Genomic DNA, 27,607 nt, shown 5'->3' with positions numbered 1-27,607 from the left:
AACTGAAGCCAAAATGTGGAAGGCCAAAAAGCCTGATGTGGAATAAATCAACTTTTAGAATCAAGAAGAAATATTATTTTTCCTCCCAAAGTCAGTAAAAACTTTAAAATGTTCTATGTCTATTTTTTTAGTAACCACATCCTACTGATTCAGTCTAAGAGAAATAAAACATCAGAATATTTCCTAGTTGAAAGAGGTGCTATACAACATTTATATAGAAAGTTCCTATACTTAACAATTATCTTCAAAAGTCACCGTGTCTTAGAGAGTGGATTGAATGCCTCACAGGAGTTCAAATCTTCAACATGTAAAGAACTGTGACACAGGATGAAGGATTGCAGCCCTTAGAGCTTTTGAAATTTACTCCAAAATACAGTTAACAAAGCAAATTCCCTAGAATTTTGTTCTACTGCATCTTAGATATCTATTAGCTTTAATATTTGTGTTATCTATTAGCTTTAATATTTGTGTTAGTGTTTTTATTTCCTTTTCAAATCTACACTCTGACCATCATAAACTCTACTGAATTGAAGAAAATCACTGTTACTTGACCACTTTTTACCTTTAAAATGGCAACTTTGTTTATCAATCTAGTGTGGACTTTGGGTGATGGGAGAAGCAAAAGTTCAGTCACACATGAAAAATAAATCCCTTTTCAAGCACTAAATGGGATGTGTGTTCTCACAGGAGCTATTTCTCTGCATCAAACCTTCACCTTTCACACCATTGTCTAAGGAGATGGCCACATAATCTGTGGTTGATTTAGATAGAGTGGAAGGGGATAGGTAAGAAAGAACATGTCATCTGGCTGAGTATCAACGTAGAATTCCTATTTTCTTTTGCTTTCATTTTTTGTGTATATGTATATATGGAGGTACTTATGCCCATGTGCATGTAGAGGCCAGAGGTTGAAGTTTGGTGTCTTCCTTTCTCTAGCTCCACCTTTGCTTGACACAGAGTCTCTCACTGGTAGGCATCGATTGGCTAAACTGGCTGGTCAACAAGAGCTAAGGCTAAAGACATCCGTTGCTGTACCAGGTCCTTTTCTACATGAGTGCTGGAGATTCAAACACTTGTCCATATGCTCGTGGGACAAGCACTTTACCAATTACTCTGTCTCCTCAGCACATGAATTCCTCATTTGTTTATTTATTTACTTTTATGTGTATGGGTGTTTTGCCTGAATGTACATCTCTGCACCATATACATTCCCTGTGCCTGCAGAGGCCAGAAGAGGGTGTCAGATTTCCTGGAACTGTGAGTGATAGACAGCTGTATGCCATCGTGTCTATGCTGGGAATCAATCCTGGTCCTCTGGAAGAACAGCCAGTGCTGTTAACTGCTGAGTCATCTTTCCAGCCACAAGAATTCCTTTTAAAAATATGATGAATATGAAACACCAGTGAGGGATTCTGGGAGGAATACTCAGTGTACAGATGAAAATGTGGGTCTAGGGCCAAGAAATTCACTGACCATCAGGAAGAAGTGGTAACTAAGAGATGGAGTACAGAAGAGTTACCCTAGAGAGCATGCATGTGGAGAGAGGAAAGGACATGGGAAATCTGCAGATTTAATTATACATAGAAAGTAAGCTGGCAAAGGGTTACTAATTATACATAGAAAGTAAGCTGGCAAATAATGTCCATGGTTTTTGTTTTCAACAGTTTTCCCTCAGACTTTTTATTTTAGGGTAATTTTAAGGATTATACCTGAAGCCTTTCTGATTATTTGTTAATTATCGGTTTCTAAATAACCAATCTTTTGATAATTCATTCATATTTTCAAATGAAATCTATAAACTCAGAAATTATTCTGTTGACAGTGTGACTTGGAACAGACAACTTTTTTTGTTTGAATAGATTCATAACATGCTGGTATCCTCAGTGAGCCACTTCTGTCAGCTAAAACCTACCTTCTAAAGGCTGCACAGACTTCAAGACAACACCGAGCACTTGAGGACCAAGCGTTCAAACTCACAAACATTTGATGTTTTGATGTTTCTGAGCACTGAAGATACACTATCTGTAAACACTGCTTAACAACCAAAGAAAAATAATTTCGTGGAAATCCTAAATTCATTAATATTTTATAAAAATATCATAAAAGATTGTTTTGTGTAGTCAACACACATATTTGAAAGCATAATATTATGCATCACACTAAAGAATACATACTGTTTGTACAGTTAAATTTAGGCTATAGCCAGATATTTCATAATTTTACAGGTTCCCGAGGGATTGGACAGGTCTATTTGGGGTCATAGAGTTTCTACTCCAGGCTCTCGCCATATGGATACATAAGGTTCCCCACAAAGTGTCACTCAGGAGTCCTCCAAATATCCAAGTAGAAATGTCAGCCCCTGCCATTTCCCCACCGACTATCTGATTCTTATTCTCTAGGATCAAATGTGCAGTCATTTAAAAAAAAGCTCAGAATGAAGCTTGACCCCAGGCAGCTCTGGCAATGATCAGGAGGCTATGCCTGGAATGTTCTCTGAGCAGATGCGTCAGTCACACTCATGTTATGGGAAACATGAGAAAGGAAAGGTCACTCACGCTGCACTGAATTTGCCTGGCAGCGTGGCTGATGATGGGTCTCTTGATAATAAATCAAGAGTGACAATGTGAATATTGATAGAACAACCGCCTATCCTTATTGAACTTAAGCTTTTTTTTTTTAAAAAAGTAAGTTGGATGAGAAATAAAAGGAATTCTCCTGCAGTGACACTTGTGTTGCAATAACATCTACACTGTGCAGTCTCCCTGAGACTAATAACTAGCAGGCCCTTTCACACAGAGGGGCGTGCATGTAAAGCACAGAGCATTTTTTTTCATATATGAAAAAGAAAATTAATCTGGCTGTCTTTTCACGCTATCCTTATAGGAAATGTGATTTTTGTGAGTTCTATACAAAGACAAAACTAGAGTGAGACAAATCTGATGTCTCTGGATTCCCCTCATTCCCACCAACCCCATATCACTCTGGCTAATAATGGGGGAAATGATAACACGTCACCTACTAATGCAAAGACTTGAGTTCCAGCTTAATGCTTAAATTCCGAAGAAAGTCACTGACCCAGTTTTGACCTTACCTTCCTACTCTGACAAATCACGTGAGCAAGACCCTTTCTTTTATACCATCCACCTTTAAAATCTGATTCAACCACAAAGAAGAGCAATATCATGCAGGTACTTAAGAAGCATTAAAAATCTTTTTCAACACCTCAGAAAGAGATGCACATTTTCAAAAGAAATAGAATTTAAAATTTTCCTAGTGAGGAGTTTTATCCAGCTTTCTGGATGCACAGGATCACCCAGAACCAATTTACTGATGACCTCTACAGCAGGCAGTGGTGGCCTTGAGATCCCTTTCTGCTGAATGCCTAAGTTGGCATCCTAATCTTGTATGAGGTCTTTGAAGTGGGTTCAGTGTCCTGTTTAGTTTGATCTCTTTCTTGCATATGCAAATGATCATAAATATTTGTAGAAGGAAGGCACCTTATAAACTGGATACTGGTTTCTCAATTAAAATACTGAAGCTATGGAAATCCCCACAGTGTATTTACACAAACAAATTTGTGCCCTTACTTGTTTGCCTTAAGTTTCAGAAAAATAAGAATGGAAAAGTAGAAGATGCAGAGGGATAAAGCTGTCCTTAAGAGACTCTCTTTCTACACTCAGCATTGACAGGTCTTTCTTCAGTTTTCTCATACCTGTACTGTGGACTTTTGCAATCACACTTGACTGGTCCTGTGACACCTTCAGAGCCCAAGAGGTGTGGTAGTGTGGTAGCTTGAATGTAATTGGCCCCCATAATCTCATAGGGAGTGGCACTGCAAGGAGATGTGGCCTTGGAGGAGATGTGGCCTTGTTGGAGGAAGTGTGTTACTGTGGGGATAGGCTTTGAGATTTCATATATGCTCAAGCCATGCCCAGTGCCTCAGTTCACTTCCTGTTGCCTTTGGATCAAGATGTAGAACTCTGATCTCCTTCTCTACCTCTATGCCTCCGTGTGCTACCATGATAATAATGGACTAAACTTCTGAACTATAAGTGAGCCAACCCCAATTGAATGTTTTCCTTTATAAGAGTTGCTGTGGTCATGGTGTTCCTTCATAGCAACAGAAACCCTAACTAAGATAGGATAGTTGGATAATGTTTTTAAGATACAATGCAGAGATAGCTAGAAAGGTCCCTTGAAAAGTGAAGATCTTATGCTAGTGAAAAAAATAGAAGAGCCATTTCATAAGCAAAACTGAACCCAAATCCTAAATATCTCAACTCAATGGGAAATATTACACTCAAAGGAAGTATTTCATAGCTTTTAGAAATATTTCCTGGTAATAATCTCAAGTGTTTGTTAGAGGGAAAATGATAAATTTTTGTGGCATCCTTTGGACTTACATGTGGTCCATATATAAATGCAAATAAATTCATTATGTTTGGTATCAGCACAAAAATAAATCAATGAATGACAGCAACACCACCTGCCGGTTAACTTGAATCTGTTTTTGGATTTGAAGTTAAGATTCAGAGAAATCACATTTGTGTTTATTGCTCTTTTTGTTACTGGCAAAAGACAAATGAAGCAGGGTGTACATAAGGCAGACGCAATAAAAGCTGCTGCGTTCTAGATATCGTGAACCATTTTAGAGCAGGAAAAGACACACTTCAGCCTGCAGCCCATTCCTGCCAGCTGTCTGTTTTTATAAATAAAGTTTCACTGGAAACAGAGCCAGGCTCATCCATCCACTGTTGTCTGTGGCTAGGTTCACACTATAGCACCATAGCTAAGGGAGTGTGACGGAGCCCGTATGGTTGGGGATTTCAAACGTCCAGCACCTGGCCTTCTACAGAAAAGCTTGCTGAGCCCTGCTCTATGCTGTTCATAGTCTTTAACAGTTAGTGTCTTAGCCTTCAAGTTGCACAGGCCACGGATTAGTTTTTAAAAGGAGAAGCACGGATGTTTTTCACTAGCCTATTTCCAGGTGGTCATTTGTCCATCATGTTCTATCAACATGGTCACTTCAGCAGGAGGCACCAAACAACCCTTTATCACAGACCCTTCCATTATTTCCATCCACCTTTCTATTTTTTTAAACTCAAAGAATCAACACATTCTCCATCTTACATATTTTTAACAAAAGCAGTGATCTTTACCATTGTACTAACATATAAATATCTATATAAAAGAAGATACAATATACTGGGAATGGACGAAAACTTGTTGCATACAAACACAGCTTAAAGAGAAGACCATTAAAACACCATTCCAACAAAATATCAGTATTAGACCCCTTCTAGATAAGAACCTAACATACTATTTCCTTAAAAGCTGTGAGCCATACCATAATGTCCACACCCAAGAGGATGGAAATTTGTTTTCAACCAAAGACAGAATTTCTCTATGAACACATATGTCCTTATGAGCCATGCCAAAATAACTTTTACTTCTTGTTCTTAGAGCATCTTATGTAACAAAACAGAACTTTCAATAAAATCCTATGTATACTTATTTTGTCATTGTCTACACCAGAAACTACCCAGGGACAAAGTCTTGTTTAACTGTATGTCTAGCACTCAGAAAGTGTTCAGTAAGTACTTTCTGATGACAGATAAATAAATGAAGACTGAAGTTCCATCTTTCTTTGGCTGTAAAAGTCTTCCTATTTCTGGAGGCTGAAGAGACGGCTTGGCTAGCAGTTAAGAGTACGTACTGTTCTCACAGAGAACCTGAGTTCAGTTCCCAGAACCCATTGTTGGATGCTGATAATTACAGGGAGATCCGATGCCTCCACTGGTATGTGTACTCATGTGTGCACTCATACAAACACACACACACACACACACACACACACACACACACACACACACACACACACAAACATATCCTTAAAAGACGTGCTATTCTTCTAAAACACAGAAATACAGGTTCATGATGAAGAAAAATACTGAGGTGCGTATCTTTACAAATGATAAAATTATTTCAAGTCACTGGAGAATAATAAACTCATAATTTTAAGGAGCCTTTGTATTAGTGATACAAAAATTTAAATGTCTGTGAGTAAACTTAACATGATATGAAAGATCTCATCACTGAAAGCTGTAAACATCGATGAAAGAAAATGAAGTTGGAAATAGATTAAAATAGAGGGCACATGCACTGATGAGAAGAAGCAATATTATGGTGATAGCCAACCAAAGCAGTTTACAGATCAGTGTAGTTCCCGCCTACACTCCAGCGAGGTCCTTCACATCCGCCTCTTGATGTTTATTGTTTATTTACTCTTCTAGTCTCTTTTGGAGACAGGATTGTTTCTAGCCCATTCCAGCTGAGGACAGCTTTGAAATCCAGACCCTCCTGGTACTACCTCCCGAGTGCTATGCTGACAGGTGCTCCTCACAACATCAGGCTTCCCTTCTAGTGGTTTATACCTTCATCGACACAATACTAGACTCTGTAATGGCTTTTTAATCAGATCCACAGTGCTGTTTCTACATTCCAAGAGTGATATGCTATGATTTTGGAAATCCTGCTTCTCAAATGTGATATGCTATTTGTATTCTCAAGTAGCAAAAGCAGGCGTTTACTAGGAACACAGAAGTCTGCAGCCCTCTACTAAGTGGCCCCAGGACAATCTGGAAACATTAGAGATAGTGCCCTGTAGCTAGCCCTAACTTCATTACTATGCTACCTGGCTACAGCAAGTTATTTAAATTGTCAAAAATATCAACTTTGTAAAGTATAGAATAGGATTAATTACATTTACCAAGACATTTATGGATATTAAGTAATAAAATATAGCCAAAGTCCCTGGTGTCCCACAAGTTTTCTATAATGAGTACCTATTATTATTATCATCATTATTATTATTATTTTTTGGTAACATACTCAGTTAAAGACCCATTGGAGGCTAGCATGTATCATGGGTATACAGTCTGCATAATCTTTCATTACTTAGGAAACCTGTCATTCACACCACTCAGGAGGTTGACAGATTATTAACAGCTGTACTCTAGGCATGTGTAGATTAGAAACAGGAGAGGGTGGCTGACATTTTATAAGAAAATGACAATAAGACTCAGAATGTGCTGAGGTCAGGTATAATGTGCTGGTAAAATGTGATGTGGCATTAGCCTTTCCTCTTTGGTTAAACCATGCTCATAGCTTTTGGCTCTCTTCCTTCAAGGAAACAGATCTTATGATTTAGTAGGCCCTTTTGAAGCTAGCTATCTTCCCTTTCATGAAAGAAAGAAAAAGCCTGGAACATAATGAAATGAATTTATATCAAACTAATTCCATGGTAATTTTACCCAAGAACAGCCCTAGCTGTTCTGTCAAGTGTGGGTTTATGCTGAACACTTCTGCAAACACTTCCAATTCCTTCAAAATACTTTCTTTTTCCATTACAAATATGTTTCCATATTTCATGGAAACTAATACTATTTGACAATATTTTAAAAGTGAGTTTCCAGGTTGTCTTAGGATACAACAAGGTAAAACTTTGGTTTGCTCTTCCTTTCAAATTTTGCTAAATATTAGCTCAGATCTTCCTAACCATTAGCACCCAAGGATGTACGTGAGGGATGGGACACATTGATGGTCACTGTATGAAAAGAACAGAGCCTGGAAGCTGGAGATTGAAATCTTGGATCCTGACCTTTCAAACTACAGCCTACAGATCATACGAACTGACACACTTCATGGCAATAGGAAAACTTAGGATAGTCACCTTAAGATTAGAAAATATATCTTTAATAAACAGATTTTTTTTGGTTTCTGTTTCTCCCTCAGTTTTCATCCCTTTTTGGCTTTGAATGAACTGCTTAGAAGTCATCCAGGGATCACTCATCAAGGCATCTGTGATTCTGAAGATTTTATAATGAAAGGTGGAATACTTGTCTTTTCACATGTCACTCACCATTTAGCACAGCAAGGGAGAGAGCAGACAGTAGTTAGGCTGCCCATGAAATCTCCTGACATTGCTAAGTTAAGAAGTGTGTGAAGCCAAACTCAGTAAGCTGAGCTACACTTTAAGAAATGTCAGGGTGACCAGACTATAAGGGAATCATGAATTTCATCAAGTGGGAAGAAATGTAATAACTGAAAACTAATGCAATCAAGAACACCTTATGGAAAATATTCTTACATCTTTTATTTAAGATAATAGATCACTGAAAGATTGTAGGGAGTCACTGTTGATGGTTTCCCAAAGATATCTGTTCTAAGAATATGACTACATGGCTTTGAGTACCATCAACAGTAAAAAGAGTTCCATAGAAGTTACTATTCTCCTCATAGCAATGGCCATTGAAGTCATTGGCCCTAAATGCTCAGTGGTTAAAAAAGCACTTGGGTTCCGAACACCCATGTTAGGTAGCTCATAACCACGTGTAACTTCAACTCTAGGGGATCTGACACCCTCTTCTGGCTTCTGTAAACATTTGCAGTCATGTGCAAATACTCCCACACAGAAACACACATACACATAACTACGTAAATCAATAGACTGTGTCTGGTTCTGTTTGCCCAGCTTCAGAAGCATGTACTGAGATCGGAAGAGGGAAAAGCTGCCAAGTTGGCAGAGGAGAGGAAAAGCAGGGTTATTAAACTTCTTAGAAGGAAGTCAGGGATTCCTAGAACTGGAATTATTCTTTGACGGCCTATATCGCAGAACATTTCTGACAAATAATAAATAGCTTAGGAATTTTAAGCCAGTTGTACACCAAGGACTAACTACACTCCTTCCCTGTTTTGTCTGCACTGATAATTCCTGTAGGACCTAGCTCTTTGTAAGCACTATTAAACTTAAAATTCTTTTTTTTTTTTTTTTTTTTTGGTTTTTCGAGACAGGGTTTCTCTGTGTAGCTTTGCGCCTTTCCTGGAACTCGCTTTGGAGACCAGGCTGGCCTCGAACTCACAGAGATCCGCCTGGCTCTGCCTCCCGAGTGCTGGGATTAAAGGCGTGCGCCACCACCGCCCGGCTAAACTTAAAATTCTTTAAGCAAGAATTTTAGCTATTTAAGTAACAAGGTGTGAATACTGTTAGAGGTATATTTAAAACATCATAATTGTGAAAACTCTGAGAATATTTGGGAATACTAAATTCTTGTCCTTGAATCTCAAATAGTGACATGCCAGGAATTTGAAAACACTAAGAAACATTGCTGATGCATAAATTGTATCACTGTTGAAAATGCATGTAGGTTTTTGAATAAGAATTAAAAAGAGAAATTGGGGACTTATGAGATGCATTTATAGAAATCAAGTTTGTTATTTTTAATAAAAATAATGAAGAAAATTGGAGACTTTGGGGGCACATTTATAGAAATCAATTCTTGGAATACAAGAAAAGACTGTAAATGCATACCAACATAAAATGTAGATAACACTGCTGAGCTTGACAGACTCAACAGGAAATTTGTTCCCTAATTAGTAGGAGTAGAGAAAGAAAAAGTCACTCAGTTAAGGCAATTAAATGACCATAAAAATCATCTAAAGTGAAAAATGCAGCACTACTGTATACTGGGCTGTTTCAGATTTCAAACATTGTTGTCATCAAGTGCATCTACATATTCTGTATCTTTCAAGAGAAGAAGTTCTTTTGGCCACAAAATTCTAGTCTAGAAGTGTATTCATAGGACCTGGAACTTAAGATAAAACACGATCTGAGAGTTACAGAAGGCCTCCAATACTCTTTAGGCAAATTAGATTTTTGATTAGCTCAATAGAAGAAGTAATGTATTATAGAAGAAAGTCCTTCATATCACATCCTTAATGAGAAAAAATATATCAGAATTGGGAAGGTACTTTAGTGTGGTAATTTACCAAGTACTCAAAAGGACTTTACAACATCAAGGTGAAATTGTTGTTCAATTAATAAGAAAACATGTTTAAGCTAATATCAAGCTTATCTGATGCTCACAGTGTCTTTGCAAGATCCAGGCCAAACGGCTTTTCAGCTAAAATTAAAAGTGTGCATATGGCATGAGGTGGAGGTCTGGGTTTTGAGCTTGGAAGTCTGGGTTTGAATCAAGGTTTAGTTACGTAACTTTGAATCAGTCATTTCCTGTTCTCTGGTTTCCTCACTGTAGAAACTGGGGGTTGGGGAACCTCTGAGAATTAAATAAGACATCCCAGCATTGGCTGATGCTGGAAACATACCAAAGGATCAGTAAATGCATTTTTTTTTAAATTCCAGTCACAGAAATCTAGCATCATGGTAGTTCATGCCCACTTTGGACAGCACTGGAAACCATTGGTTCTTAGACTGTGTGGAACTAATCCAGAGTGATTAAGTAAATAATGCTAGGAAATTTAATATATGAAATGTGAAAAGACGTCATTTATTGGAATTTTAACTTTGGATCCTGACTATAGTGTGTCACACACTACACACTTCCTAAGCAAGTTGACACTCAAATGCTATAATTTAATTCTTTGACTAACCATAGAAATAAAAAAAAGCTTCAATCCTATTAGACATTTCTCATAAGCTGATCTGAAAGACTGAAAGGTCTTTTCTTGGCAAACACATAGATAAAAAACTTACCTTTGGTGACTGAGGATTACCTGGAAGTAGTAATGATTCCTGTGACTTAACTTCCCCTGTCTATTTTTACTAATATTAATGGTAAAACTAAGACTATCAGAGTATTTTTTCTAATCAGAACACCTGTATTAATAATTGTAAACAAATTAAGCTTATAAAATGACTTTGTAGAACAATCTACTTCTTAAATCTTAAGATAGGATAAGGGGAAATTTGCTCACTGAGACAAACTATTTCACTCACTTACTTTGTGACAATTGACCTTGAACACCGTAAATATTTTCATCCTTGTCAACTCATTACTTGATTATGTAGGTTTGTTAGAAAAATTTCTTTTTATGTATTTGTGTGTATGCAGTACGTGTGTGTGTGTGTGTGTGTGTGTGTGTGTGTGTGTGTACACATGCTCACGTGTAATATGTGTGTTATATGTGGGTGGAGACCAGAGGTTGATATTGTGTCCTCTTCTACTGTTCCTCACCTTATTTTTTGAGGCAGAGTCTCTCCCTGATTGTACAGCTCACTGCTCCAGCTAGACTGACTGGCCAGAAAGCTTTTTAACTCATAGCCCTGAGACTGCAGATGAGTCCTGGAGATCCAGTGTCTGAGGCAGAAAGCACTTTCTGACTGAAACATCTTTCCAACCTCATAGAAATTATTTTCAATGGTTTTCCTCATTGTTGAAATAGATCATAATTAAAATTATTTTTAATAGACACAATGTAAATATTATATGCAAGACATACGAGGTGGCTCAGCAATGTATGACACTCTTGCAGAAGACCCAACTTCAGCTCCAGAGCTCTAGCCCTGGTCTGGCAAGTTACAACTGCCTGTAAAGCCAGCTCTTCTGGCCCTCTTCTGGCCGTTGTGGGCACTGCACTCAAAAGCACACAAAAATAAAAAAGCATCTTAAAAATTACTTGGATCTTTCTGCTACAACAGCAATGAACCTAAACAAACTGCATTTTGATAAAAATAATTATATACTCTATATATCATGCCTCTGCTTGATTCCTACCCTTCAAATCTTAAGTCAGATTATCAATGCGTGCTATTTTTTCATCTAATCAGCTTTTTGTTGTTGTTTTTCATTGAGATGGCGTTTGTTGTGTAGACCAGGTTGGTCTTGAATTCAGGAACCTCCTGCCTTAGCCTCTAATCATAGAGTACTGGCGTTTCAAGCATTTGTCACCATGCCTTGTTTATGCTACTCTTTTTAAAAGGTCAGTTTTAGACTGAAATCAATGGAACTGAAACGGAATGTCAAATACTAAAAAGAAAAATGCCCCTGAGATCATAAACATGGCCCATATTCACTGAAAATATCCACCGTTTTTCCTTCACATCTCTTTGTATTGTAGTTTTTTATTTGTTAATAGAACCATCACATATGAGTCTAAATTTATTCCAATTCTTGCTAACATGATTATGGTTAGATCATGGTTAACATGAAACACAGGAAACACAGAGGGTGAAAAAATAAAAATAGGAGTATAAAGCAAGCTTACTGTTTCACCAATTTCCCCAGTATCTCCTTGGTCTCCTACTTCCCCCTGTGGATCAGGAATATAACATTGCAAAAATGACAATTTTTCAATAACAATAGTCACGACAGGCCATCTGTTTCCATTTTACATAATTCCATAGTTATAACAGAAAAAAACAAAGTCAATTTCAGTTATTCAAGCTTATTTATAGTATTTTTATAAAATCTGGACTTTTTCCTTTTTTATTCCAACAATAATTATCTACATATTGAAGTCACATTCCCCTATTCATTACTGTGAGTCATTTTAAAGACATATTTAAGGCTGGAGAGGCAGCTCTTGCACAGGACGCAGATTAGATTCCAGCACCCACCTAGCTCACAACCATCTGTAAATCCAGTTCAGTGGGATCCAATGCCCTCTTCTGGCCTCCATGGGCACTGCACATGTGGAGTGCACACAGAGATACATATAGGCAAACACCTGTACACATTAAAACCTTTAAAGGCACCTACTGCCAAGCCCAAAGACCTAAAGCCCTGATGTCAATGCTCAGGACCCAGAGTGGAAGGAAAGAGCCAAACCCTTAACGTTGTCCACTGACCTTCATTGTTCACTGTGGAATGTGTGCACATCCACATACAGAAATCATAAATGTAAAAATATTTTTAAAACAAATAAAAGGTACTGTGAAAGATGTTAAGAGTATACTTAAAGCCCTTGCCCCAGAGGATGCTGTGTTTCCAACACAGATAATCCTAAAGATGTCTTCAGAGCAAGGATCTATGAGTTCCAGTCAGCAGAGCTGGCCACCGGAAGGGATATTTGTTCATGGCTTCTGAGGCACAATCCTGTAGTCCATGAGCTCTGTGGACCCAGAGGTTTCCTCCACTCATCGGTAATAAATTTGGCCTAATCCGAGTTATTTGGCACCAGTTTCTAACTTAAGAAAATCCTGTTATGGTTTTTATTTCTCCTAGTTAATTTTAGTGCAGGGGTTTTAACGTGTCTGATTTGGGTGTGCTGCTCACCAGTTGGCTACTGATGAGGTATAAAACATACTATATGATCCAAATTACTCTTCAGAACTCCAAAGGATGGATTATGGAACTCACTGGAGCTGTCCCTATAAGCAGTGGGTGTTGAAACGGATGAGGAAGGGCCACTTCAGTGAGGGGAACTCATGTAAGAGAAGGTAAGGGCTGATTAATGGAAAGCAGAAGACTGACTTTGAGATACCACATACAGTGGGTGTGGCAGGGACCTACGATACTTTCTATAAAAAATGATAATGAAATTGAAGTGTGGAGTACCAAGATATTAAGATACCAAACAACATGGCGGCCACTGGTGACGAGTGGCATGGACTGATATGAACTAACAGATGATGTAAGTGAAGAATACACATCAGATCTCAAAATCATCATATAAATTGTGGACTACAAAGTATCTCAATAATGTTCTCAATATGGATTACACATGAAAAGGATGACACTGTTATGCCTTGTATTAGCTATATTATTAAAATTAAGCTTATTTTTTCTCTGTATTCTACACTGTGGCTCACGTCTGTGTCTAGTGTTACATGTCTACAGGATCTTACTGCTTTTAAGCACTGGAACCTAATAGCCATTCTAAGCAATAGTCTGTACAAGCTTTCTGTTCCATCGGTACACATTTAGAGGAGTGGAAACAGTGAGGCATTGTAGGACACAGTACCTAGTTATTGATAAAGAACTCATCTGACAACTTTTTAAGGAAATTGATGGCAGAATAATCTTTGAATAATTAATCTTTTAATCTGCCTCTTTCCTCTCTCCAAAATTGTGTTTTCCCACCAAAGGAAATGTGCCTTTGTCTCTCACAGAAGGTTTGATTGACAGCCAAGAGTGGAAGTGGCCCCCATCTTGTTTTAACATGGAAGAGGAGCCTTGGCTTAGAGAGAAGAGAGAAAGGAGGGAAGAGGGAGAGAAGGGAGAAACAGAGGGAGGGAAGCAGGGACAGATGCGGGGTGAGAGAATAGAATAAGGGAAGAGATGAGGGAGGGGAGAAGAGAGACCGACAGGCGTGGAGGAAGGGTGGTGCAGAAAAGCAGGGAGGGAAGGAGGGAGGGAGGGAAGGGAATAAGGGAAAAGGAGAGGAGAGGGCGGGGAGGGAGGTGACAGAGAGACAGAGACACAGAGAGATAGACATAGAAGACAGAAACAGGGACAGACAGACAGAGAGACAGAGACAAAGACTAGGGTTGGGTGGAAGGCGGTGACCCTTCACTAACTCCCAAGTGTTTCACCGAGCACAGCCACATGGTGCACAGGTCACAGGAGCACTGGCAGCCTAGGAGGGATGGCCACTGAAGGGTTTCTTCAGGTTCCTGAGTAACAGAGACTTGCGTGGTGAGATTCTAGGGAGGGCAGCCTTTACCAATGACTGAGGTTAAGCTGCTAGCCAATTTGCCTTCATTGTGGCTCAACATTGAAATTCTTAGTGATATTTGGCAGGATAGAGACTAAACTCAGGATGCTCAAACTTTCTGGTTTTAAATCAGTTTTCTGGAATTTTGTTTATATAATTTGAGAAAGCCAGGCACACAACCTTCTAATATGTTTTATCTGTCTACATGTTGATACATTAAAAATGCTTTAAGTCATCTTCCTTCATTGACTTGATGTCTAGCTTTTTCTTAGGATTTAATATCATAAAAATTATGTGATTGGTATATATGAAACAAGCCTTAACTTGGGAAATTTGGTAATAATACTCTGTCTCTTTTATGAGTTTTAAACTTGAAAATTCAACAATCCCTATAAACTGGTCTCTTCCGTTCATTGAATCTGTGTGTTGTTTTGTATCTGTGGTTGTAAAGGATTATCTAAGACACAGAGGTGAAGCAAGAAACAATGAATGGCTGGCACATCCTTTCAAAGTCCTACAGTGATAAAGGCTACTCAGTGAGTGTGTAAGGAACAGACTCAGGTGGACCTCCTGTTAGCTGTTTATTGAAGAACCAATGCTTGATAAGAGATATTAACATATATTTATTGCCCCATATCTAATCCAAAAATATTACCCTAACATTTTTATTAAGTTGCATAAAACTTATTATTGCTTTGTATCTCATATTGCAAAAGTTTATAAAATGTACTCTAACATTTCTTTATTAAATTGTACACCTATGCAAATGCAGATGTAGCTACATGGCTTATAATTTGCTGTTTTGAACAGTTTTTAACATCTTACTGGTACCCGCCTAAATTGAAATTTGCTCATTAATTTGTACTGATTAATTTTAATTGATAAAAGTCACAACTTAATCCTTTTGAAATTTTATATTTTCAAATTGACAAAAACTTCATGCACTTTACCTTTAAGCCTTCTGGCCCCTGGTTCCCCCATATACCCTTTTCGACCTGGTTTTCCCTAAAAGAAAGAAGAACAATAACCATAAAAACATGATTTAGTGTTAATCACTTATAAAGGTGTTCTAAGGTTTAAGACAGTGGTTCTCAACTTGTGGTTTGTGACCCCTGTGTTGTCACATATCAGATACTTACATTATGATTCATAACAGTAGCAAAATTACAGTTATGAAGTAGTGATAAAATAATTTTGTGGTTGGGGGTCACCACAACATGAGGAACTGTATTAAAGGGTTGCAGCATTAGGAAGGTTGAGAACCAGTGGTTTTGGAAATGCATTCTGTTCTATGAAATGGATAACTTCAAAATATTCAATGCTCTCTTATCATATTTATTAGCCAATTAGACTACAAATGCTTGAGTGCCTCCAACGAGTCATGCACAGATCTCAATTGTCAGGATGAAGAGAACACTACACACCTGCCCCCATAGAGCTTACACTTCAGTGAAGATGATAAAAATCTTAAATGTATAATATATGTATGCATGTATGCATGCATACATATGCATATATATACATGTATATGCACACACATATTAGGTAGTGGTAAATATGAAGGACAATACATTAAGCAGGAAAGGGAGATATCAAACTCTCGTGGGAGTTTCATTGAATTTTTTTGTGGGATTTCTATGGAAGAAGGACCTCATTGAGAAGGGGGCATTTGAGTACAGATTTTAAAAAGGAGCAAGTGATGTGCGGCATTACAGGAACAACAGTCCAGGCACAGGCAAAGGTACTTTAGGAAGACTACATGGAAGACTTGGCACAACTATGAGAAGTCAATATGGCTGGAGTGGAGATGCAGGAGGAGAAACTGAGTCAGAGAATGAAGTCAAGAAGAGAATGGGAGAATGAGAAGCTGGGTCATATAAGACCTTATAAATTATACTAGGCTATTTGGTTTTTCTTCAGAGAGAGGCAAGAAGTCTTAAGTGAGCTTTGTGAAGAAATGCAGTATAATCCATGTTTAAAAGGATCTCCTTGATGCAAGGACAGAAGGCTAGACTATAAATGGGAGTCTGACTACAACAATCCAGTGAGGGATGCTGAGGTATGGATCAGGGTTGCAGCAGAGACAGCTGGGAGAAATGGTAAGACTTGGGATAATGACGTCAGAGCTTCAGGTACTGCTTATGATTCACACAGGGAGGAGAGAAGGAGAAGATTCAGCATGAACGTTGTGAAATAAAGTTCCTGGACCAATTGCTGAGGAGCCCCCATGGACCTGGACCAGGCCCTCTGGATAAGTGAGACAGTTGATGAGCTTGAACTATCTAGGAGGTCCCCAGGCAGTGGGACTGGGACCTGTCCTTAGTGCATGGGCTGGCTTTTTGGAACCTAGGGTTATGCTGGGACACTTTGCTCAGCCTTGGTGTAGAGAGGAGGGGACTGGACCTGCCTCAACTGAATCTACCAGGCTGGGCTGAATCTCCAGGGGAGACCTTGCCCTGGAGGAGGTGGGAATGGGGGGGGTGAATTGGGGGAGAAAGGCTGGGGGGTGGGAGGAGGGAGGACAGGGAAATCTGTGGCTGATATGTAAAATTAAATTAATTATAAAATAAAAATATTTTTTACTAAATAAAGTTTCTGGAAAAACCCCCACCTGCAGCTAGACCTTCTGCCCAGACGATTAACTGATTAGAGTATCAGTGATAGTGGAGGGTATGGAATGTGGCAGGTTTAGACCCAAATACCCTGGGTCAGTTTCCAGTCCCTTTAGTTAGCCATTTATTGCCTTCCTCTGTATGTGACCTAACATCTCCGTGACTACCTGGTAAGACTTTTGGAATGTACAGAGAGCTAGCTTCCACCAACCCAAGGGCCGAGAACGCCGTCAGATAATACCTGAGGCTCATAGCTGCAATTTCCCTGCCTTTCTGGAACGTACCTATCTAATCAGTGTTTCCACAGATGTAACTGCCAAGTGCTGTGATTTAAAAATTTAGTTTGTTCTGTTGCCATATGAACTTCATGGGACTGTTACTATATCAGAACACGGAATTTAAGGTATCCTGAATCTCTGTTCCTGGGTGTGGTCACTCACTTTGGGCTTCAAAATAAACTCTTCTTCTTTTGAGATGATGGCCGTGTTTTTGCATTGACAACTAAATATTTTCAACTCGAGTAACTGAATAACTGAAATGAGAAGGACCCTGAAATAGGCTGGAAGGCAAATTAGAAGCTGAGTTTTGAATGTCATAATTAATATGGCTGTTGGACACCTATGTACAGAGATCAAGAGTAGAACGTTCTGATCCAAAGATATTGTTCTGGAAGTCATTAGTGATGATATTTCAATTGCTAAGACACGTGGACCTGTCTAGGAAGCAGTGAAGACTACTGGAAAAGAAAAGTCTAGGGGAGGGGAAAAAAAGAAAAAAAAAGTCTATATACCAAGCCTTAGGATTTTCTAAAAGTTTGAAAATTAAGATAATAGGAAATAAAATTAAGATAACAGGGAATTTGATGCCAACAATCTAGGAAGAAAGTCATGTAAATAAATAAAAAGTTTTCTAGAAGAGAGTTGATTTTTATAAAGTCTCAAGGATGTGAGTACTGACTACTATGAGATGCGGAGAACTGGGAAATGACTGTGGGATTCAGTAACAGAAGCAACTAATCCATCGGCCATCAGTGCGGAGGTGCTGGGGACACAGGAGCTCACATAGGCAGACACAGGAGCCCACACAGGCGCACACAGGAGCCCACACAGGTGGACACACGTGCTCACACAGGCGGGCACAGGTGCCCACACAGGCGGACAGAGAAGAACTAGCGAAAGCACATATAAAGGAGTTTTCCTGAGACGAGAAGAGACGGCAACCCATGAATGCTCTACTTTTCATTTTTAAGGTCTGTATGCTGGTAAGAACGGCCCCCTAGACGGAAAATGATTAAGATATCAGAAGTAGAGAGTTGGAGGGAAGAACTGTTGAATGCATGTTCTGAGAATCCTGACTGCAGTAAGATCAATGGACTATTCACCCACAAAACAAGACAAAAGGCAGAGTAGAAACGGATGGATCAGCAACTGAGTGGGTGCAGGACCATGGGGGAGAATTGTGAGAGTACTCCATTGTAGGGGACAGGGGAAGAGAGGGCTAAGGATGAAGATGACATGGAAGTAAACATTTATAGAGAGAAAGTTATGAAATTGTAGTTCAGAAACAAAAGACTAAGTGGGCAAGAGAATAGAATTCAGAATGTAACCAAAGGATAATGCTGGAAGCCTGATGGTGTGTGTGTGTGTGTGTGTGTGTGTGTGTGTGTGTGTGTGTGTGTGTGTGTAGTCATGATGGAGATAAGGAGCAATGGGAAACACTGGAGTAGGTATGGGTACCCTTGGGTTAGAGGGATGTTCATTAGGAAGGAGCAAAAGATACAAGATGCTGGCTAGGGAAAGAGAGTTTGTAATTGGAAATAAGAACATGCCAGACCAAGAAAAGGGGGTAACTCCCTTACCTGGACCCGTAAAATAGTGCATTTAGCACTGAGATGGAACAGCTCACTCCAACCTGCCATCTCAGCACTGGTGTGTGTGTGTGTGTGTGTGTGTGTGTGTGTGTGTGTGTGTGTGTGTGTGTGAAGGGCTCACAAGCAGAGGACTCTCAACTATCCCTTGAACTTCTGCTTGGCTGTGTCCTCTGATGCTGACACAGCCAATGTGACCTTTCCACCCTTCTAGGTCTGTCTGAACTTGAACCTAACCCTACTGCTGCTCTCAGACCTGATTCAGCATTTCACCTGAATATAGGATCAGGAATTTAGCTCAGAGTGAAATAATTTTATTTTTCTGATATTGACAAATTTTCAGCCATCAGTTTTTTTTTATTAAAACTGATTGGAAAGTGTCATAAAGAAAACGTTCATTTTCATTCTCAATGTACAACTAATTTAAACACCACAGGACAGTATGTAATATCATAATAAATCTACACTGTAAACAAGTACCATTGGAGCCATTTAGAATCCTTGAAACCAAGCCATTCTGGACCATGGTGGTGGCATTATGACTTACGGCCCCTTTAAGCTCCAGCACACTTTTTTTTTTGTGTGGGAGTACCCCTGAAAATGTAATCTGAAAACCTTATTTTCTTTTCTTTTTTTTTTTTTTTTGGTTTTTCGAGACAGGGTTTCTCTGTGTAGCTTTGCGCCTTTTCTGGAACTCACTTGGTAGCCCAGGCTGGCCTCGAACTCACAGAGATCCGCCTGGCTCTGCCTCCCGAGTGCTGGGATTAAAGGCGTGCGCCACCACCGCCCGGCTGAAAACCTTATTTTCATACAGTATCTTGCCGAGTTTTCAATATTGGGCTGACTCATAGGATATGCTTACAGCCATCCTTCTTCCCAAGTTGACCCTCAACCAACCGAAGCGAAATAATACAGAATATTACAGAGTATGGTTCTGTTGTTTTCCAGGGAAGTGAATTTTAAATGAGATCTGTTTTGCTAGGCTCAAATAATTTTGCTGTTATGTTCTCTTTCTTACAAAAAACAATGTTTCCTTTTCAGTGGTATGGAACCAATATGTGTGTCTGTGAGATAAAGGCACAAGTAAATGATTTCTATCTCCCTAAATACAAAGCAAAACTTAAGAACGTGTAATTTGTGACATTCTCAAATAAAATAAAATCTTAGACATACATCACATGAGTTCAATGCCTCCTAAATATAGCATAATCATCCTAATTATTTAAAACACAAGTTTTGGTCATGTATGCAAAAACATTTGAATTTATTTCCAAAACTTAGAAAACAATAGTTTGTATATCACAAGATGGCACTATCTGATTACAATTAGGGGAAACTACCCACTAGTTTTCTATAATTTCTATACTGACACATTGATAAGTCAGAGTTTTCCATAAGTGTTTCTAAGATTATTGTATTTGGTATTACTGAGAACCCTTCAAAATAATTTTCATGATTCCTGATACCATTAAACCACTGGGGAAAGTGATAAATGATAATTAATAATATAATCAATGGGTCAAGGATTTAGCTGGGTGGTAGAATTTGCTTAGCAAATTCAGGGACCTGGGGTCAACCATTAGCTCTGGGAAAATACATCTCAGGAAACATCTAGTCAGCAGTTTACTTTATTTTGGGAGATTTTAGGGTCATAATGGTTCTAACTTTTGCCCTCTGTTATTTTAATAACAGAAATTTGATTTCGTAACATAAAATTATTTTAATTAATTAATTAATCTTTGAGAGTGTATATATTATGCTTTTCTTCAGCAAACATGAAACAAGACGTAGTTTCTCTTCACCCAAAATTATACAGTTTAATTTTATAATTGAAAATTTTAACCTTTAAAATTTTAGAGATAATAATATAATTCCAACATTTCTCCCTTCCTTTTCCTCCTTCTAAACCCTCCCATTGAGACCAGGTCTTACTGTATACCTGAGGCTCGCCAGGCAGGCCTTGTACTTAGGACCTTCTGGCCTCCCCCCTAAGTACTGGAGTCACTAGCGTGCACCCCCTCACCAAGCTTTAGGGAACCACTCTTGGCATACTTGCCCTTGGTCCTAGTTCTCCAAAGGGTCCAACTGGTCCTTCTTCTCCCTTAAAAATAGATCGGAACAATTCATGGCCCAAAACAGTGTTTAAATATAGAAATCGTCATCCTTTGTATTTATTCTGAAATCTGAACCACCTTAAGGAATGCAACAAAAATCTTGCTTCAACTCTCTTATTTTAGAATCCAAGCCTCCCACGTTTTAATATTTTGGTGATTAGCTCACCTCAACAGGGACATGTACTTTTTAAATTGGTGGATGGCACATAGTATATACAGGAAATTCAGAGTGGAGGAGAGTAAAGGAAAAGAATCACCAAGATCATTAAAAAGAGTCTCTAATTTGTTGGCTACACAGAAATGCAACTCTGTTTTTGGCAGATGAAAATCAACACACATATTTATGGCATATTTAACAATCACTTATACAGAACATGCTCTAGGCCCATTTGATACTTCATTTATTCACCCATCTTCTCCTCCTCCCTTCCTCCTCCTCCTGCTCCTTCTTCTTTTAAGACTGAGTCTCTTTTATAGCCCACGCTGGCCTCAAACTTGTGATCCTCCTGCCTCGGCTTTGAAAGTGATGGGATTATAGGTAGTGCCACCATACCACAAGTTTTTAAATTTTAGTTTTGTCTGAGACTCTAAGCACACAAAAGCACATCGGATCCTACCCCACAGGAGCTTACAAAGCACCTCACACCCTACCCAAATGGTGCTTACTGTCAAACACTGTATTCTCAACTAATTTACAACCACATCTTAGAGTCAAATTAGCTATAATGCCACAAAATGTAAATATCTGGTGCATTCTTGTAAGGGTCAAAACTGAATGGTAGAAAGAGGTGGGAAATAAACATATCCAAAGATAAGCAACTTCTCGGCATTACTTTCTAACAAGAAAAAAAAGCAAGTATGCTCTATTTCCAAATACACTCATGAAATACATTGCTCTTTTTCACCTTTAGATGAATAGTTGGTATTATTAGTTTATGTTACTACTCTTGACAGCATGTATAGATTTCTTTAGTATCACATGCCTTATATATTTCATAAACATTTTGCTCAATTCGTAAGTCAATTAAATATAATTTATTAAGTTACAAATATAAAATAGTCACAAGTAGCAAATATGAATCCTGGTACATATACGTTTCATTCTGGGTTCAGATTCTTCAACATTCCATTGGAGATCACTGAAATAAATCACCTAATGAGTTCAGAACTCTGTAAAATGATTCCAAATTCTGTCCCATAAGTGCCAATATAAATAACTTGAAATCCTTTACAGCAAAAATTGTTCACACTAAGGAAATTCTTTTCATTAAGCAAAAACTGAAGTGTCACAAAAATAAAAAAGGAAAATTCTAACTAAAAACCTGCTGACTAGACGTTGGTTTCCTCCTTACCTGAGTTCCTTTGAGTCCTGGAGGCCCGGGGGGCCCTCTACTTCCAAGATGTCCCTATAAAATCAATGCAAATACAGAAGATAAAAATTATACATCTATGAAGTTTTTTTTTTAATCAGCCAACATTACCACAAAGGTGGGGACAGTATTTGGTACCACTCATTTCCCATTAAGAGTTATGAAAATGAGATGCGATGGATGCTGAGCAAAAAATGAAAGCATCTAGACAACTGAGGAATGTAATACATTTGCTTTCAAGCAACATGTTAAGGTTCAAATAATTTTTTCAGTTTCTTATTTTTCAGCTTTCAGACACCTTTTCAGACAAAGTTGTTTTTTGAATTTAAAGCAATTGGCCTAACTGTTATTCTGACAATAAATGTACACATTACATAAAGTATCCCAGAAGTCTGTTAAGAGACTAGTAGAATGTGACATTTGTTATTCCTATAAAGGGTCCTTCAACTCCTTTATAAATGCTAATTTGAGAAGGGCAATTTGCAAAAGAAATGAACTTCATTACCAGAACTTTTAAGACTATTAAATCCTTTTGTTAATAATAAAACATGTTAAAACACAATTGTTCTCTGAATGAAAACTTGTTCAAAATAACCATGCAAATGATCTTCCAGTTCACCTAACACCATACAACATATATTGTCCATGTTGTTCGTTTTTAGCTGCTGTGGGATAATGTTCTTGTACACTGATTTAATAAAACACTGATTGGCTAGTAGCCAGGCAGGAAGTATAGGCGGGGAAGCAACTAGGAGTATTCTGGGAAGAGGAAGCCTGAGTCAGGAGTCACCAGCCAGATACAGAGGAAGCAAGATGTGAAGGCAGAACTGAGAAAAGGTACCAAGCCATGTGGCTAAACATAAATAAGAAGTATGGGTTAATTTAAGTGTAAGAGCTAGTCAGTAATAAGCTTGAGCTAATGGCCATATAGTTCATAAATAATATAAGTCTCCGTATGTTTACTTGGGCCCATGCAGCTGCAGGACTGGTGGGTGAGAGAGATTTGCCCTGACATGGGCCAGGTGGGACACAGGAAAACTTCAGCTACATTTAGCAGTTTTGTTGGAAATATGCAATGTGTCAGAAAAGCTTTATGTGAAACCTTTCTAAGAATTCCATTTTTGCATAATTTCTTATAATGTTCCTATAACAATTCAAAGGGTTTTTTAAATCTAATTTTAATTGTAGTAAATAACTACACGGAGTCGAAGAGCAAATGTGCTCTGGTGACTTGCATTTTTAGTTTTGGAGTTCATCAGTGACAAACCGTTTGAGATCTTTCTGTAGACTTTGCTCTTTCTGGGCTATGTTTTAATGTAAATAAGAAATGGAAAATGGTTGTTATGTTCAGTGTGCATTCTTGCAAGTTTGTGATATGAATGTTATCAATCAAGAAACTATCATACTTAGGCTAGTTACACAATGTTTAATGGACTTCTGTTTTGAAAAGGAGAAGATGAGTTAGGTAATGGAAATGAGGAAATGCTATTTTATGTTGGTCCAAAATATTAATACATTTATGACAAAAATCACTTTAATTTTCACCAAGAAAACATTTGTTTCTACTCTTGACCTTGTAGTTTGAGGTTAGATGTTTCTAACTCTGAATATAATGGTCAATGTGCAGCAGCGACTGAATTTAGTTGCCTTCTTCAACATCCCTACAGACAGTGATTGGTTTAGCAGTGAGCAAGGGACAGCCCTCCCTACTCCCAGTTTCTGACTCTAGGGAAACTGTGGAGTAAGTAGAAGAGCCAATAAAGATACCCAGATAAAGCACAAGACATCAGGTGTTGCTGGGTTGGAAGACTTAATATTGTTAAAATGCCCAGGAGACAGAAGGAGACCTGCACATTCAATGTTTCACTGTGAAACTACACTTGCCTTTTGTCGAAACAGAAAAAAAAATCCTAAAACTCACACAGAACCACAAGGGATCCCCAAAGTACAAAGTCTTGGAAAGAAAAATGAAGCTGGAGTCGTCACGCTTCCTAACCTTAAAACATTGCACGATGATGCTAAAATCACCAAACTGATCAAACTACCATAAGATCACACAAGATTTAGGACAACAGAATTGAAAACCCAGAAAGAACCCCACCGAAGGCTTCTTTGTACAGACTCTATACAATGAAAAAAGGGTAATCTCTTCAACAGTGTTGGGGAAACAACTGAGCCCTCATCTAATTCCTCACTACAGCAAGCTGAAATGGATTGTGGACTTGAATATGAACTCTCAAGCCATAGTTCATATAGAAGAAAATAAGAAAATATCAAAGCACGGCTGATGACAGTGATGTCTTGGATGTGACACAAAAGCACAAGCAACCAAAGAACCAATAAGGAAGCGAAATGATCTCATACGGAAAGCTTGTGTGCCAAGAAGATAATGGTCAATGTGCCGAAAAGGCATCCTGCAGAATGAAGGAAACATCCGCAAGCCACACATCTGATATTGTGTTAAAATCCAAAATGTATAAGGGACTCCTGCAGCTCAAATGCAAAGACCCAAACAGCCCACTAAAATGTGGGCAAATGACCTTTGGATACATATTTAAAAGAATCATAAACAGGCTCTCAGAGATCTGCGTGTCTATATTTGATGACATGTTAGTTACAAAAGTCAAGGGTCTGGTTACTCTAGTGTCCATTGAGTAAAGAAAAGGTGTTATATACAAATAATGCAATTTTTAGCTTTAAAAAGAAGGAACTCTTGTCACATGCTTCAAGGTGGATGAACCTTGAAGACATTATGCTACTGGAATAAGCCAGTCACCGAACAGCAAATACTGTGGGATCCAACTTATATGAGGTATATAAAGTACACAAAACCACAGAAGTCTGTTGTAAATTGGCCTTGCCTAGGACTGACATAATGAAGAGCTGCTTTAAAATGGGTGCTTTAATCAAGCAAGATGAGAAAATTTTGTAGATCTGCCTTACCACAACAAACATACACTTTAAGTATTACAATACTATACACCAATTAAGCTGTTACGAAAATAGAGTCTACACTGTGAGTTTTGCACACACCCACATGCTTGCACACACACACACACACACACACACACACACACACACACACACACACACACACACAATTTTCTACAGGCTTTTTGGGTTTATATGCCTCAATTTTATACTTTTTATATTTAGTATCTGTCACAATCTGTCTTCTACCCTTTTTTTAGAGCAAGACAGATTTCTTTCTGTCATCCATGCTGTGTTCTTACCAAAACTACTGTACAGAAGCTCTCTGTTTCAACTTGGCTAAATCCAACCCATTCAACTCAAACCCCAATTTAACTGTGAGTCTCTAGGAAACCATGGCTACACTGACTATTTCCTCCTCTACAGCTCCTCGTTACTCACTTGTATGCTGCCTAGTAATATGCTTTTAGCTTTTCCCATGTGGAAGACACGTTTCTAGAAGATTACAAATTCCTAGTACAGAGAAGACCATGTCTTAATCTTGTTTTCTAGTTACCGTTTAATATATTACAAACAGTAACACAGAAAAAAACTGCCCAATATACAAGCTCAATAAATGTTTCTCAGCTGACTAAACACTGCCTAGAGAACAGAATGGTTAATGTAATAAATGTGTATATAAAATCTTGATTTAGTGGATGGAATGTAGATGTTCAGGGCTGAGTTGAGGTGATCTATGAGAATGGTCTAGAGTCATGCATCTTTTCTCACCAAGCTTACTTCCCCTAAACAGATAAACATAGGACATACCAGAGCGGGTCAAGGCAGGAGCTATTTCCATGTATTACACAACACAATCTCACAAATAGTGGGCTTCCTCTGTAAGCTTATCGGGACTGTAATACAAGGCACAGTAACAGCTGGTTTCAACATTCTTAATTCCATAGCCAAAGCAGCAGCACAAGCCATTGGAGCAACAGATACAGTATTCCTCTGTTTACTGAAGAGCGGGGGATATTTATCAGACACTCCTACTTTCTGCAGGACCAGCAGAGGATGTGGATTAGCTGATGTTATGCTATTCTTGAAAGCAGCTCGCCAGATTGAGTGTCTCAGGAAGGCTTACTGAAGAATGTTTGTATCTATGTACAAACGCACACACTCAAAACTCCACAATCAGTAGAACCATAACAGACACACGTTTGTAATCCCAGTTTGAGGTTTTAGTTAAGTGGCAGAAAATTAACAAAAAATAAAAAGCTCCTGCAGAGTTCTTTCCCTGGAAAGACTCCTCCCTTTTATTGAACATAGGACAACTATTTCTTCCAAATACAGTGTGCGTGGTTTTCTCTTCTCTTAAAAATATTTATGTTTATTTCATGTTTATAGGTGCTTGCCTACATTATGTATGCACACCAAAAGTGTGTACCTGGTGCCCACCAAGGACACAAAGATTATCGGAGTCCCTGGAACTAGACTTACACATGGTTGTGTACTCCATATGGGTGCTGGGTACAAAATCTGGGTCCTCTGCAAGAGCAACAAGTGCTCTTTGACCCTGAACCATCTCTCCAGCACTCACGTGATTTTCGTGATGACTATGTCAATATGACTTTAGTAATTTACATTATTCCCACTTCCTAGACAAGACATGCCATAAAAATACAGGAAGTTTAGGATGCTTCTATGACAGGAAAGAAACACATCATACTTATCGTGTAACTATGTTTGGCTTTATTTTTTCCTGTTTCTAGAAAAATTTCAAGACAAAGGAGAAAGACCAAGAGTATAGATAAAATCAGGATCTCTCATTCTTAAAACACAGAGTCATATTGGTATTTTTTAATACACTTTCTGGTTCTTTTAATATAATCATGCCTCCTAAAAGTTGTTTTAAACTTCAGTGATATGTACAAACTCATTTAGGCTCACATTGTTTGTGTTAATGAATCTGTAAGTTCATGTCTATTGAATAAATACTTTTAGAATAAATACCCCAAAAAGCAATAATTATCCATTGTCAATTCAACCACTGGTATTTGTCAAAGTATCTAGCTTTCAGGCCTTTTGGTCCACTATTTAAAAAGGTGTATGTGTGTGTGTGTGTGTGTGTGTGTGTGTGTGTGTGTGTGTGTGTGTGTTTGTGCATGCTTGTGAGAGTCTGCTCTGTCCTTTGTAGGTTTGGGCATCCATGTTTGGTGTCAGGTACCTTTACCTGCTGAGCTATCTGGAAGGCCCACTGACCTACTTTTAGCATTT

The 27,607-nt window shown here is 38.4% G+C and overlaps 1 protein-coding gene and 1 long non-coding RNA gene across 2 annotated transcripts in view; one reads left to right on the top strand and one right to left on the bottom strand.

Annotated features, from left to right (window-relative positions):
• Positions 1-27,607, bottom strand: part of Col24a1 (collagen type XXIV alpha 1 chain) — a 271,849-nt gene that overhangs the window by 136,317 nt on the left and 107,925 nt on the right. The window contains 5 exon segments of the mRNA XM_052731052.1: positions 12,064-12,108; positions 15,405-15,422; positions 15,424-15,459; positions 20,990-21,034; positions 22,400-22,453. Of these exon segments, the coding sequence (XP_052587012.1) occupies positions 12,064-12,108; positions 15,405-15,422; positions 15,424-15,459; positions 20,990-21,034; positions 22,400-22,453 (198 nt within the window).
• LOC128105751 (uncharacterized) overlaps positions 1-27,607 on the top strand; it is a 95,320-nt gene that overhangs the window by 47,949 nt on the left and 19,764 nt on the right. The gene's annotated exons all lie outside the window — the stretch shown is intronic.

This window comes from Peromyscus californicus, unplaced genomic scaffold (genome assembly GCF_007827085.1).
Source record: "Peromyscus californicus insignis strain IS unplaced genomic scaffold, ASM782708v3 Scaffold_9__1_contigs__length_137607984, whole genome shotgun sequence".
Lineage (NCBI taxonomy): Eukaryota > Metazoa > Chordata > Mammalia > Rodentia > Cricetidae > Peromyscus > Peromyscus californicus.
Note: the sequence above shows the minus strand (reverse complement) of the source record. Positions and strands in the feature narration are given on the sequence as shown.